Consider the following 16417-nt stretch of genomic DNA (forward strand, 5'->3'; position numbering starts at 1 on the left):
TAGGCAAAAGTGAATTGATGTAATTCCATGAAATTACACTTTGTGCCCTTGCGAAGACGTTAGTGGAGCGTGTGTTGTTAACCGGCACACTAAATGGTTCTAAGAAAAGGTAGGAAAGGGTGACTCAATGTTTTTCATAGTTCGGTGGAGCGTGTGTGGTTAACCGGCACATCGAATAGATGATTGTAACATGTGGGGGCACCATGTAAGTTTGCATGGTTATTCACACCCGGTTTGTGATCCTCGGTATCCCAGTCACAAACTAGAGGGGCATATCGAGATTTAAACATGTCATTGAAAAGTTCAATGAATCTCAAAAGATCTAGGAATTTTCAATATATTTAAAACTTAAATTTCTTTTTCGTTTTTCATGGTGGAAATTAGAGAATCGTCATTCACTTACCTTCAAATATTCTGCAACTAGATTACGACATCCCTTTTCTAAGTTGTAGAGTATTGTGTTGGGTCCTAGCCTTAATATCTCATTTGAGTGATTTATTAAGGACTCAATCAATCAACTAACTTGAATTTAATTTTTCTCCCGTTTTGTAGATGTCAAAGTATGACAACTATGGTCTTCCCAAATCCCGTGGAACAAGCTTTTCACATGAAGATGATATTCCACGATTCGATCGAGGAACACGAGATCATGCTTCACTTCCTCCACCTCCTCCTATTTTTCTCCCTAACTCGCAAGTTCAAAAGATTGAAAAGTTCAAACTCACTCAAGCCCTTTTGGCAAGTAAACATGAAGAAGGAAAGTCAGTGTGTGTACACATCCTAGAGATGAAGTCACACATTGATAGATTAAGAATGTTGGGATCTGTTGTCTGTGAGGAGTTGGCTGTTGACTAGGTTCTTCAGTCACTTCCTGACTCATATAGTGAGTTCGTAAGAGAGTACTATATGATGAACCACGACGTAACCCTCATCGATCTCGCCTATATGCTTATTGCTGCTGAATCAGCAATGATTTGGCGCACTGGAAAAGCAAAGTTGATTGGTGGATCTTCCTTCCAGACCTCTATAGATATAGGTAATGGCAACGAAAGGCATGCCATGATCGAAAAGTTTGATCATAAGAGAAAGGCAAGGTCAGAAGTAGTTCTATGTGCTGTTCCAAAAGAGTCAATTTGCTTTTATTGCCAAGAGAAGGGGCATTGGAGACGAAGCTGCCCTATTTACCTAAGAGATCTAAGAGATGGGAGAGTCAAAACGTATGGCTCTGCTTTAGGTAAAATCCATTAACTAACTCTTTTAAGTTCCTATTCTAGATTCTTAATACATAATGTGATAAGATTACATTTTGATGTCTTGTAGGATCGAAGAAAAGAGAGGAAGCATAAGGGAAGAAGTGAGCGTAATCTAATCGTGAAGAAATGGATTTCGATCGCAGTACTTGAAGATTAGAATCTTGAGCTACTAGTTGGAGTTAGAATAAGATTGCTAAGAAATATGTATTAACATAGTTTTTCAATTGAATTGCATTGCAAGGACAAATTTTTTCGTAATAAAATAAATTTTTATTTTTATATTATTTATTTATCCTTGCAATGGCGTGTATGAAAAATTGATGTTTGTAAGTTTCTATTATTAGCAATAATGGATTTGATTCTTAATTATGTTATTTGTGGAAAGGTCAAGAATTTACCAAATAGGGAAAGTTTCTCATCGCCCAAGTTTCAATTGGATAGAAACTTGGAATCATACAACAAGTATTGCATGATGAATGAGAAATTTCATATTTGGAAATTAGACTAATTCGTTGACAAAGTGTCAAGTGAAGGACTAGGAGATCAAGTACACAAGGTTGTGTGTTGATCAAGTCCACAACAAGAATGACAAAGATATTCGTCATGATTTACTAAAGGCTTAGTAGATATGATTATACTTATAAGATTAAGTGTAATTCCGAGTTGATTGAAAGAGGTTAAATCAATAGCAGAACGAATAAGAAGAATCAAGTAGGCAGAAAGATAAAAGTTTCTCTATTCTAAGAAGAAGGGAGGGTACCTTTTATTATGTTTTATGATAGGTCTTAATGATTAAGAACCATATCTCAATTGATCCTCTAAGTAAGTCTTAGTGCAATTGTATGTCTAAAAAGAGGAATCAAGAATTGATGAAATGGTTAAATCAAAAAGTCAATCATACTTCGTTCCAAAACAAGTCTTAGAGTTAAGATTGTGACATTGAGTGACAAGTATTAAGAAGGTTTATAACATTCATCAAATGTGGAAAGTTGTCTTGGATAAGACAAAGACCAACTAGGACCAATTTTTTGAAGTGTTTTGTCTTGATAAAAGTACACTAACTCTTGAATATTTGTTTGTCGAGAAATGTTTATTGACAAGAGAATCTTATATGTCAAGGAGTCAGTGGGAGTCTTAATGGTCTCGAAAAGTTTCAAGAAGTAATCAAGAATAAACCTTATCGATCATCACTAGCACACGAGTTGAGGTTTACAACCTATCGTGTTGACACTATCTTGTTTCTGTGCGGTTCCAATTGAGTTAATTATGCATGTGAGTTTTATGAGTTCTCATTTGAACGCATAAAAGGCAAGCACTTTGATAAATGAAAAGTACATTGATAGGAAAGGGTGAGCTTCTTAACTACTTGGAAGACATGGTGGGCAGCCGTGTTACCATAAGGCAAGAAATCAAGATTGAGAAGGTTCGGTCCATATGAGTTTGGGTTTGTCGCAAACTTTGGTTTTGGACAAATTCGCATGGATAGGAACAAATATACCATTAAAATCTAAATGTCATAAGATTCCCTCCTTCATGAAGATGACTTTGAGGAAATGCTTTCACCAAGAGAGATTTTAAGAAGATAGTGATTGTGAAAATTGTATTCTCGAATTTGATTATGGTTACGGTATCCCTTTCCATAATTCGAATTGTGAGATTTGTCAATTAGTCTGAATTGTTTAAGACACACATATGAGCCATCTAAGGCAAAGGTGTATAAGGTTGAGAAGCTTTGATAAAAGATTATCAAAGCATTAGGTATTAGAAATATGAACTTAAGAAATTCAATAAGTATTGTTTTTCTGGAAGTTAAGCTGTTTTCTGAATAATGTCAAAGCTAGTGGGAGCATAAGTGTTATGCTTATATGATAATAATCATCATGATAGTGGGAGCGTAAATGTTGTGCTTGTATGATTATTAAGGCAAGTATTGCAAGTTAGCAATATTAATTATAGAAAACAAGAGTTATACTTTGTAAAGTCGTAAGGGTTGAATAGTTGTTTTGCTATAATTAAGGGAGAGAATATTATGCTTCATTTCAAATCTAAAATCTTAGGTTGTGGAATGTTAATAAATTTAGTCAAGGATACATAGTGTGTTCTCAAATTTCGATTATGATTATGGCATAGTTCGAATTGTGAAAACGTGGCACATAAAATATTATGGTAGAAGATTGATAAAGTATCAGATCTTTATGTAAGACATTATGCATCGTGTCCCATACGCTTCGGGTATAGGATCGATTGCAAATTCTATAATATTTGACCATTCTAAAATTTTCCAAATGTCTAGCGCATTTTGAGGGAAAAAGGACAAGAATCGGTTTTGACTAAAATAATTAAACAACTATCAAAGGACGATCCAAAGTTCGCTGAGGATTGGTCGCTTATGAGTAGTTGGAAGTATTGTATTGGATGGACCATATCGACATTATTATGAATAGATAAGATTCTATTAAGAATGAGTTGTCATATGGCAAATATGGAAAAGTTTCCATATTGGGAGTTGGATATTGAGAATCTATATCTAGATTAGAAACTATTATGCAAGAAGGATGTTCAAAGGAATGTACTTTGAGTAAGAATCATTGCATAAAATGTTTGAGATTACCCAAGTCTTGATGATTTTGAGCTATGACTTTGTGAAAGAATCATTGCATAAAATGTTAGAATCTAGCATAAGTAACAAGAATTTGATATTCTTATACTTATGATAAGGATTGGGAGTTTTGAAATGAGTATGATTGGAAATGTGTTCATTTGATCTATTTCACAAAGTAAGGACCGTAGGTAAACATTGTGTGCATGCTGAGAGCATAGGACAAGTGTAGTAATAATTCAAGTAAGAAGTCGATTACCTGAAACAACAAATAATGAGTAATCAATATGGTGATTAAATAAAATGTTTTATTTATACCCAAAGTTTGGGGCCATATGGGATTAGTATTATTCTTGTGTTTCACTTTGCATGTTTTGACTTCTTGAATAATTAAATTGGTTCAGAACAATCAAATTATTTGAACGGACCACAGTCGTTCATATGTTGGAAGTAGCTATGAATGAAGACTATCATGAATTGGTGTGTGGATTGTCTAAAGTGTATTAGACATAAGCAAATGTTTGCCACAACGTTCATGAGTGCTTATGAATATGATTTGAGCATTGGATCAAACCCACGCTCACTTGGATCACTTCATGGATTTTATCATGAGTGATTGGTGAGACGATAACATCTTATATTCTTGAAACCGAGATGTGTGAGTTGTATCTTGCGAGTCGGTTACACATTGATAATATGTAAACGCACCAGTAACTTGGTGTCATAAAACATATTGTTGTGTGTGATTCGGTGAGTGAGTACAAGCAAGCATTGAATCAATGTTTATCCATTCCTTTTATCCAAGGTAGGATGAAAGCGATATCTGTGGGCCCCTCGATGATTTAGTGATGACACTAAGTGCTTGGCCAAGCCGAGACCAATCTGATGTGTTCAATTGTAGTCTGTTGTCAGTCGTCATAAATCGGAAATCAGGAAACAACACATAGACAGAGAGAATGATTTAAATCCATGTCTCAGTCTATACGATATCTTTAATGGAGGAATATATTATCCCTTATCTAAAGGACGCGTATCTGATAAGATCAGAGTTGACAACGACTTTTGAAAGCTACGATTGCAGATCAAGATCTGAAGTCTTACGCATAATAGTTATTAGACTTATCCAAGTGGGAGACTGTTGGATTAGTGTCTAAGTCCATAACTATTTTGGTATGTACTTGACCCGATGGTGCATGGTCCTTTTGGGTTGCCTTCACCAAAGCAACTTGATAGGATGAATTATGAAGAGAAAGGATTAATTATGATTTATTAATATATTCTGAGAATAATATATTAAAAGAGAAATCATATTGTTTAATTAATATTAGTCAAGAATTAATTGATAATTAATTTTGTGGCTAAAAGAGATTAATTAAACTTAAGGGACTGTAACTGTAATTATAAGATAATTGCATTTGGGCTATGGATCACCTTGGAATAATAGGTTGTACGAATTCTATGGGGAAACCCATTAGAAATCGTCCAAGGGATATTCTAAAAGGGTCCATGGGCTGCTTAGGGCTTAAGCAGTCAGATTAGGGTTTCCTAGTTGAAAACCCTAATAGCCTACATGTATATATAGTACCCTTAAGCCCCAAAAACGTGGCTAAGAGTCCCAATAGGGTTTTTGGACGTTTTTGGGCAGCCTCCTCTCTCCTTTCTCTTCATCCTCTTGCTCTTGGTGTTTGTGAGCCATTAGAGGAGTGACACTAGTGACTCTAAGCTTTCTAAAGCCATTACAAGGAGGATTTGAGATTGTTATTGCTACATAACAATCAATGTAAGATCTAAAACCCTTTCACATGTTAATATGATTAATTGTATGCTAGAACTAGGGTTCAAAGTCTTAGATGAATTGCATGTACAATAGAGAAACCTAGATCCAAGCATTAGGGTTTGCATGAGCACATAAGATGTTCTTATGGCTAAAACCCATCAATAACTCCAATCGAATTACCAAACATAAACATCATGTTGGTTTTGAAATCAAATACAAATCCGATTTATCTTCCTTTTCAATCAATTTCAATTTTGATTTGTCAAGAACATTGATTTTGACTTCAGAAAGTCAACTTGAATCAAATCAACAATATCGATAGCAAATTAGATTTCATGAAATTTCTTGACATGAATCAAATCATCAATTATTAAAACGATTCAATGAAATTGATAGAATGAAAAGAAATTGATTATAAGCAGATGCGTTATAGAAGAAATGATGAAGAGCATACACAATGGTACAACCAGATAAAGCTGGTGTACAAGTCAACTGACGAACAACACATAGATCGATTGAATTATATGAATCAATGGGCTCCACTTGTTAAAAACAGATTCAATTATACATCGACTTTTTGATTGAAGATATTGGATCGAACACTAGGCATATATTTACACATGAATAGTGGAATTAATTTGGATTGGGCCTTCGAAATATGCAAGATATGAACAGTAAAAAATTTTGAAATTTGATTTTTATTTTTGGAATTTTGATCTAAACAACAATAATTGGATCAATTAATGGGGTTTGAAACGGTTTTGATCCAATGAGGCAAACGATCAAAAATCAAGAACGCAACGCACGATTCAAAGAGATTAAGAGAGATCATAGAGAGAGACTCACCAAAATTGTTCCAAATTGCGACAAAAGTTGCCAAACCGAGAATCGTTCTTCAAAAATCACCTTGATCTTGAAGACCCGCTCTGATACCAATTGTAGTGACAAAGAACATGGTTTGGCATGCGGAATTAAAGCTTGTACAATTGAACATGGTGATTTGGGTGATCAAGAGATGTATTGATTGTATATGGTGTTACAAAAAGGATCTAGATCTAGACTACATAAATAACACACACTTACACACTCACTTTTACATCTCTCAAGCACACCTCTACAAGTGGTATGAACCCACTATTTATAGAGGTGTTTACATGTCTCTCTCTCACTCTCTATCTCTCATGTGTCACAAGGCTAATACTCCACATGCAAGTGGGTTTTACAAAAGTCAAACATTACAAAGTCATTCATGAAAAACTTTGTACCCTAACATTCTCAGTTTGATATATGTTATTAAAGTGAAACTCTCAAGTGAGAAACTTCAAGTTCCTCACTATTGCAATATGCCATTTTTTAGAGAGCTTCATTCTCATATTTTTCACTTTGCCTTGAAGGAGATATATAGGCAATATGATGTTGCAAAAGATGGTAATATTTATATTTGTTATTACATTTATTATTGTTTATTAACCTTTATTATTTACCCATTTTTATTAATTATTTAGTATTTTTAGGTATTACAACTCCGTGCACCGGTCACTTTATGACAACTATGGGTCTTCCATGTGCTTACAAAATAAAATATTGGCAAGGAACTACTTTTTCGTTGGATTTAATCCACCCTCATTAGAGGATTGACACATTATCGTTAAATGTACAAAATGATTTGCATGGTGAAGGCATCGATCGATTCGATTAGTTGCTTAATGAGTTGCGCTCAATGTATCAAAGGTGGACCTTAAATAAGAAAGAACATGCTCTTTCAGTGATTACAAAACTTGTGAACTAATCTGTCACCGTTTTTGAGCTCGTGATTCAACGACCAAAAGGAAGACCTCCAAAATCAAAAAAGTAGAGAGGAATAACTTCCACAACACGAGATCCTTCAAGATTTGAATTGGTAGAGTCATTACAAAGCCGCAATAAAGTGGATGATGAAAATAGTTTAATTGATTTAAATGTATATCCATTAGATACCTTTGATTTAGATGGTTCTTTTTGAATTCGTATTTTTTTTTTGATAGTTATTTGGTTTTTTATTTTGGATAGTTGTTTGATAATTTGTTTGGTAAAAATTTTGCTGATATAAATAATCTCTTTATTTTAGAAGCTATTATTAAATATCGTTTTAGATATTATATAATACATTTTTTTATTTGAAAAAAAAAATAGTGAACCAATTTACGATGAGGGTTTCTAGCATAATTTTAAGTTAGACATATATCACGTCCAATAAGTATACTAATGTAGTAAAATAAATGAAACAGTGAAACGAAATTTTGGAAATAAATTATATACATGGTAGAAGAAATATATTAATTTAGTTGGAGGGGGTAAAATATAAAGTTTGATAAAATAAAAAAAAGGGTAAATTTGTCAATTAATAAAAATTTGTTATGGATGGCAAAAAAAACGTTGTGTACGGATCAGCTCCCTTAAAAAAAACATGAACCGAACCAATTTTTAAACCAAATAAACCGAACCAATTATAACCGAAACAAAATTTTCTATTACCGGCGTTAATGAAAACCGGTTCTTTTAAAACCTAAACCGGTTTAGAACGTATTTTGTGCACCTCTTTATGAATCACATGTAAATTTAATACATTTGGGGATGTTCTTTTCCTTTAAAATATCGGTTACTATTTTTTATAATTTTATCTTTTCTTTTGAATAAATAAGGCCAATTCAAAATTGGGTTTCTTTTGGGCTTATGGGCAACATACTAATTAAGTTGGGCTTATGGGCTAGATACTAGTCTATTTGGGCCATAAATTTGTGTTTGCAAAATATAATACAATAATGCATATTATTGTAGAAATATAAAAAAATACATGTATTTTATTTTTATAAGCTACGTAAACCGACACATATAAGAAATAAGTTCGGAGTTTAGCTCCAAATGTTTTCGTCATTTAATATATATATATATATATATATATATATATATATATATATATATATATATATATATATATATATATATATATATATATATATATATATATATATATATATATATATATATATATATATATATAACATACTGTATTTTTTTCAGCTTGTAATGTTACAAACTTACTTTTATATCATATTAAGAATTTAACCTTGCATATATTTTAATAAATGAATATTTATTTTTTTGCCACTTGTCAAACTCTAATTGAATTTGCCAAATATCATTTTATGGTTATTTTGAATTAATTTTTTTTTTCACATATCATTTTATAATTTTTTTTCTTTATTTTATTAAATTATACATAATGTTTTAATATAATAATTATAATAAATGAATATCAATTTTATTAATGGGCTTAAATTTTAATTTCAAAATTCCTAAAATTAAAACTTATTAGATTCTTTTGTTTATTTATTTAAACTAGATGTAAAACCCATATATTACACGGGTTGATTAAACATAAGACTAAATATTAAAATATATACATTAAGTATTTTTTAAATAAAATTTTGAAATAGTGAATGAAGAAACCTATTAATTATAATTAATATCATATTTATTACATCTAATACTTTACATATATAAATATAGAAGTATTATGTGGCTTTTTAATATAAAAATTGAAAAAACTAACAATTGACATGTGGATATTATTTGTTTCAAAAATATACAAAATGACAAGTGTCAAAATTCATGAGAGGTTGACACGTGGCAAAATAAATCTTCATTTATTATAGTTGATTATTTGTTTAAATTTAAAAGATAAAAAGCATTTCCATTACAATAATTCATTATTTTTTTTATTTTCTTATAAATTCAAAATTTTCAAATATTTAGACATTTATATTTAATTATTTTTAAATTAACTCATGTAATACATTTGGCTCACAACTAACATCTTATTACACATAATCGTAACAAAAAATTAATAACTTTCTAATTAAATGATAAAAACGGTAATTTTGTTTACATTATATGACAAAATAATGTAAGTACTTATATTTTTTACGGGAAAAAACATCATAAATGATCCTTGTGGTTACTCAAAATCTGAAGCGTAGTCCCTGTGGTTTAAAAACCTCATAAATAGTCCCTGTGCTTTCAAAACTTTTGACGATGGTCCTTATTGCTAACTCTGTTAAATTTTTTCCGTTAATTGAAGGGGATTTTCGTCTTCACTACCACAGGGACCATTTATGATGTTTTCAGTTATTTTTTTTTAAAAAAAGAGAATAATATGCAGATGGTCCTCTCTCTCTCTCTCTCTCTCTCTCTCTCTCTCTCTCTCTCTCTCTCTCTCCAGTAAACCAACCCACCCACCTTTGTCTTTCTCCCTCGTCTCCAAGAAATGACGAAGAGGATGAAGAAATGACGAAGAGGAAAAAGAAAGGAGATTAGATCATGATTTAAACTGATTTAAGCAGATTTGGAGAGTTGAGTCGATGATCAGGAGACACATATACGCAAGTTTGTATTTATATGTCTTTTCTATATTATTATCACCATCTTCATCTATTTTTGGTTTGAAAATGAGACAGATCTCCCCTGCCAACTAATTGGTCTTGATGTACTCGATTTCTTGATTTTTTTGGGTATTTCAATGATTGAATTCAAGTCCAAGTTATGATCAGATATCACATGATCTTTTGTACATTAGGTGATCTTTGAGGGTATGATTTGGATGAGATTTTTCTTTCAGGCATTTCATCGAACATATGTTGTGCACGATTCGTTTCCCTTCTTTTATCTTATGTTATACAAAACTCGTTTCCCTTCTTTTATCTGTTTTATGCACATGTCTTAGATCCATCATTATCTTCAAATATTCAATTTAGTAAACAAAAGAAACAAGTATATAGGAGTGCAGATGAGTGATGTTGTCGATGAGCTCAACTTTTGATTAGAACCCAAAATAGAAGAATGAGAGGTTAAGCTCTTTTTTGTGGTTGTGGTGCAATCAAAGACTCAAATGATCGATTGCATAATTCCTTCAAAGTAGAGAATGAACAGGTAGAGCTATAGTTTGTCAACAATCCTAACGATCATCTTCCAAACTTCTTGCTAAGTCTGATTTAATTTGTATCCAATTGGTATGCTTCTCCATTTCATTGAAAACCTTGAGACTGATTCATGGAAACCAACAACTTTAATGGCAACAATAATACCGATTTATCTTGCCAATAGTTTGGATAGTTCAACTTCCAACTAAACATTTATTGGCCAACAAACAAATTCGATGAAAAAGCCGAGTCAAAGATTTGGGTTTACTTTGTGTTAGACAGCAAAAGAAACTTAAATTTCGTTATATTACATTACATTGGTTTTAGAGAGAGAGAGAGAGAGAGAGAGAGAGAGAGAGAGAGAGAGAGAGGACCCATCTGCATATTATTCCATTTTTTTTTCTGTAAAAAAATATATTTGAAAACATCATAAATGGTCATTGTGGTAGTGAAATGACGTAAATGTCCTTCAGTTAACGGACAAAACTTAATGGAGGTAGCAATAAGGATCAATCGTGAAAAGTTTTGAAAACACGGGGACCATTTATGAGGTTTTTAAACCATGGGGACTAAATTTCAGATTTTAGGTAACCACAGAGACCATTTATGATGTTTTTTCTTTTTATGGTTAACTTTTGAACTAACTTTAAACAAAGCTATAAAACCCATCGCATACCATATAAAATCATATAGATCATTTTACATTAAAAAATAAGATTTTTTAACACCCAAGTGGAGCCACAAGTTTGTAATCAAACAAACAACATACAAAAAAAGTCTACCATAATCATCGACTAACTTATTGAATTTGACCTGGTCAAAAAAAAACATGATTTCGTTCATCCTATGTATTTTGTTCATGATTTAAGAGTATAAATCGTTAGTTTTCATTTACAATGGTGAAGAATGAATAACAAAAGTCAAAAAGTCATAGAATGTCAATCTTCATTGGTGGCCATTATAGTAGGTATTTGACCATGATTCACAAAGTCAATCTTGTTCAATCTCAAACAGCATAGCACTTTTTCAGGTAATTCCTCTGGTTTCTGAGCCTATTTTTTCAAATAAATAAAAAACATAAATTAATTTCTTTTAGATTTTTACTATGCTTAATCATTTTTACAAATCAATAACTGAAAAAAATGGCAAATTGCAACTTATAGTAGACACATTGATGTCACCATTTCACATATCTATAACGATTTTCAAAGTCCAATGATCTAATTAGAAATTTGCAATATATATATTCCTATTTATATTGCAAATTTCCCTTGAAAAAATATAGCTTGAAATTAGTTAAATTTAGTTATGGAAAATGATGCAAACTTTTACCTGAATTGTTAGGCCCAAATTTAATATACCATTTTTCAAGCGATCACGGAACGCTTCTAATCCCTTCCTTGCTATAAAACTAAACCGATGAATGTCAAGATCAACTTCAAAGTAATTTGGACCCTGCAATTTTTTTTATAAAGATCAAATATTTAATTTGCTATTCCCTTGATCTATATTGGGTATAAAGCTATAAATCATAGTGGAAAGAGGAAAAAAAACTTTTCTGCAAAAAGGTTATTTTTCTATAAATCATTATATGATATGTAAATTAGGATCCACAACAACCAGAGCCTGCTCGGTGGCCGATGAACATTGAAACTGAAACTTCCACACTGCAGTTGTTGAGACAGGAACAATGACCATTTCTTTATTTGAAAAAAAAAAAGACAAGTTGAAAGATGGGTACCTGATAAAATTCATGTTGAGGGCGTGAAAGAACGGGTTTTTCATTGTAAGCATGCAAAAGCTTCTTTTCGGTGTTATTTGAAACAAGATCATCGGGGTTTACCACATCAACAATGATCTTTAATCTTTCTCTAAAAGATATAAGAGAATCTTTCCTAAATCCTTTTACTTTTTCCATTTCATTGTCGCATAAACTCTGCAAATCCGATTTGATTGATTAGAAAACTTCCTACCATTTTGTCTAATCTTGAAAAGTTATTGTTTCTTGAAGTATAATATTTAGAAGTCCACAAATATACATGAATGTGTACCTTGATTAGCCCTTGAAATTGGGGAGATATATCTTTTTCATATGTTTCGGAGAGTTTGAAATATAAAACAAGGCTCAAACCTTCGCCATCACTATCACCAAGGAACATAGGTGTAGGATAGGTAGGGAGCTATAACACCCAAATGAAACATTTATAAGAAATTTTATCCACCACAATTAATATTGTAAATGTTGCGTTTGTTACATGGGACATGACTGGTTAAACTTTCTAGGGCTATTTCTGACTATTAGTATGAGAAACTCATTCATGTCTTTTTCCTAGGGCAAGTCCCTACGAAAAGGTGGAATTAAAAAGTGCAACTTTTGTCTCACTGTATCGGTGTCAGTCCATAGAACCATATTGTCTTAATGTCATGTCATGTACTAGTATCACCCAATGTCCTACAATGTCTTGTCATGTTATGTCAATTATCAATCTAACTAGACTATCATATCATGTATCAGTCTCAACCTATGCACTGCAATGTCTTGTCATTTCATGTCATTTTAGTCTAGTTCAACTGTTTTGTCATGTCAAGGCACACACATGCTATGCCCTTGCCCTAACATATCTCCTTAACAATCATGGCCAAAAAGAACTGAAAATGGCAAAAAAAAAAAAAGAACCTGAATATTAACAATAAAAAGGGGTGGCAAATTGCCATCTCCTTTTAAAGAAGGAAGTTCAATGTGTTGAGCAATGTGGTTGACTTTTTTCGGGCACATAAAGAGATCAACACCAAACGGAGTATAAGGGCAATAACTTGGAGCTTGGATTTTCTTCTTATCTCTGCAAATTAAATTTTAGTTTAATATTTAATTTATATACAACAATCTTTCTTTAAAATTATAAAGAGAGGTCAATGGCATACTTAAAATAAGATTCACTTCGAAGAGTGAAACATGAAGGGTCAATAGCAGACCAACATCCAGGTGTCGGCTTCTCATCTGTACAACATGGAATCAAGAGTCCTGCTCGGGGGCAAAAAAAGAACTTTCCAGAAGATTCTACAAGAACCAAATACTATTAGCTTTAAAACAAAAAAATAACATTATTTGCTTAAAATGAGAAAAATGCACTTACGGGCTTCATTGGATTCTTCTCCATCAATTGAAGTTTTCTTTAATGAAAGCCTGATAACGGTTGATGTCCTTGTCTCAGTTTGTGTACCTATGCAAGACTTCAAGATTTTGGATTTGGCTTTCTTGATAAAAAATGTCATCTTTTATATCTATTTTCGAATAGCTTCACGGGTACTTTTCATACTTACAATTGTTTCCAATGATGCATGAAGATGTCTCATATTCAATCACTTCTTCATCTAATGCAATAAGAACAACACATTTAAGTACCATTTAAACAACAATGTATAATGTATAATGTCTAATGTTTGTGCTCATTACCTCCATCCATGCTATCAAAGTCATCATCCGAACCTGATTCTTCAAGTTTGCTAACCGAGTCAAACCATGATTCTTCTTGAGAAATCACTACAAGAAAGTGTTTCTATGTCAGTGTTCGAGTTTCAAAACAGGACAGTCGGTTGTTAGGAGTTACAGTTTCAATTTTGACTGGGCTCTTATGTTGGTCACGTTAACGGGCCCTGTTAACAGGCCACTTTGTACTTTATTTACAAAACAGACAGTATGGGTCAGATCGAGGGTTGCTGAAAGAAAAAACCCTTTTGTGGAAACTTTAAGGGAAATGAAATAAAAAAAATAGTAATAGCAATTAAAAAAAGTAAAAGGAGTATAAGAATGAAGCACCATTAGAATCAATTTGACTTTGATGCCATTCTCTTTGAGTGACTTGGATAGTGGAAGTGGTTGTTGTGTGAACAATTTCAGTAAGAGCAACAAGGTTTCCTGCTTCGCTTTTCTTCTTCTTCCATGGCTTTCCATGCTTCCGGATCTTTCTAGAACGAACATGTCGTGGTTTCTTTGAACTAACTATTTTAAATTGGGCCGATGCACAATTACCCATTTTATTTCCCTAATCAAACAACAACGATATAATTACTTGATCCCTCAATAACTCAAAAAAGAATTTGATCACAAAGTGTGAAGCTTCTAGTTTCAAGTAAATTAGGGAGAATTCACCAATCTTTCACTATTCAAGAGTAATTAATTATCGTAAAACTCAAAGAAATCTGAGGATAATCCTTTGAGAAACAGAAAAATCCAGTTGGATTGTCGAATTCAAGAAAGTCAAAACTTATTTTAATAAAAATCAACGTACTATTATGACAATATGATGAAAGAGAATTTCTAGGAGCATACTCCGAGAATAACAAGAAGTTGCTGTCATTAGAATGAAACAAAATTACACATCTTATGCTATTGATGCCATAAGCATATTTTTTTTTTGAACTTTCACAAGATTTATGGTTTAATGTTACAGAAAAATTTAACCTGAGGTTTTGAAATCATCACACTTGAAACAAATGGAACCAAACATATAGATGAATTTCTTTAAATGAACAACTTCAGTTTCATTTAAAAGTTGTTTAAAAATAGCGATAAACTGGATTCACAAGGGATGAATAGAAAGTGTTAGATGAATGATGATTAAGGATTAATGATTAATGATTAATGATTAATGAATGAAGAATCAAATCAATAGGCGCTCAAAAGACATAGAATTAAAGCTACAACATTAAACTTTTCAACTTATCACATGAAAATACATAATTATCTGAATCGATCAAAGCATTCTGTGAAAATATACGTATACGTAAACACACACATGTATGTACATAAAGAGAGAAAAACCTGAAATTGTTGTTGGGATTATGAACATAATAACTCTATCTCCCTCCCTCTCTCTCTCTCTCTCTCTCTCTCTGTGCAGTGGATTGAAGGAAGCTCCTATGAAGTGGGAGGAAGGAGAGTTATCCGGGTCGGATCTTTTTTTTTTTTGGGTTCTTTTTGAATGAAATTACAGAGAAATGAATATATAGACCATAGAGGAAGAAGATGAATGATCATTTACACGTCAAGACAAGCGCCTATTTTTCAACTGAAAATTTCAAATTTAAGTCCCATGTTTATTCAAATGTGACAAATTAAGCCCCTCCTGTTTTACCTTTTTGCTATTGAATAACTTTCTATTAGTTTCTAAGACAATTAAGATCAACAAAGAGATATGCATTCTTTCTTATAAATAAAAATGTATGTGTTGTGTAAATAATTTGATGATCAAATAAATTATCAAACTGATCCTATTTTAGGATTTTCCTTCTTGGATATAACATCACCAAACAAAATTAAACAAGGGGTATTTTCGTCTTTTTTGATATATATGGTTAATTTCAAAGTTGGTTAGCATAGTTTGACGTTTTTACAATTGGGTGTCTATAAAATTCTTTTGCAAACTTCGATGACTTTCTTGCTGATTTATTATCATCCAGTTAATTTAGTATAGTTTCATATAGGATATTACTATTTTATAAATAAAATATGTCAGTTAACTTACAATGGTAATCATTGAAGGATTTGAATCGATAATATGTAAGAAAAGTTTGATGAAGCAATAACTCATTAAGTCAACATCTTGGAAAAAGTGTGGAATCATAATTTCCACATTTATGTGAGTTCAAGACTCAATGTGGATCAAGTTTTTAGTATTTAATTACTTTTATATTATAATATTTAAAGTCACATTTATTTCTTTATATGTGAATGCTTTAATATTCAAAGTCACATTTATTTCTTTATGTGTAGACTTTAATCGTATTCTTACAAGGAATCTGATCGGTTTCCATTTCACCATTTCTATCG

General features: G+C 31.9%; 1 protein-coding gene across 2 annotated transcripts; it reads right to left on the reverse strand.

The window, feature by feature from the left end:
- Positions 1 to 11260: 11260 nt before the first annotated feature.
- On the reverse strand, positions 11261 to 15572 carry LOC111879762 (uncharacterized). 2 transcript variants are annotated; one of them, XM_023876198.3, is made up of 11 exons: positions 15410 to 15572; positions 14405 to 14630; positions 14042 to 14128; positions 13909 to 13959; positions 13722 to 13808; positions 13510 to 13645; positions 13265 to 13427; positions 12639 to 12767; positions 12329 to 12523; positions 11920 to 12042; positions 11261 to 11639 (listed from the first exon to the last, which is right to left on the reverse strand). In XM_023876198.3, the coding sequence occupies exons 2-11, from the start codon at positions 14619 to 14621 to the stop codon at positions 11526 to 11528; spliced, it is 1302 nt and encodes a 433-aa protein (XP_023731966.1). In that variant the 5' UTR covers positions 14622 to 14630; positions 15410 to 15572; the 3' UTR covers positions 11261 to 11525. The 2 variants fall into 2 exon arrangements, with proteins under 2 accessions (XP_023731966.1, XP_023731967.1); XM_023876199.3 differs by lacking the exon at positions 12639 to 12767.
- Between the last annotated feature and the right edge of the window lie 845 nt (positions 15573 to 16417).

This window comes from Lactuca sativa, chromosome 3 (genome assembly GCF_002870075.4).
Source record: "Lactuca sativa cultivar Salinas chromosome 3, Lsat_Salinas_v11, whole genome shotgun sequence".
Taxonomy (NCBI): domain Eukaryota; kingdom Viridiplantae; phylum Streptophyta; class Magnoliopsida; order Asterales; family Asteraceae; genus Lactuca; species Lactuca sativa.

Excerpts from the sequence above, each read along its gene's own strand:
- LOC111879762 (XM_023876198.3), bottom strand. The coding sequence starts at position 14,621 with ATGGGTAATTGTGCATCGGCCCAATTTAAAATAGTTAGTTCAAAGAAA. Across the intron at positions 13,428-13,509 it reads CGAAGTGAATCTTATTTTAA|AGATAAGAAGAAAATCCAAG; the intron begins GTATGCCATTGA and ends TTTAATTTGCAG. Across the intron at positions 12,043-12,328 it reads CTCAACATGAATTTTATCAG|GGTCCAAATTACTTTGAAGT; the intron begins GTACCCATCTTT and ends AAAAAATTGCAG.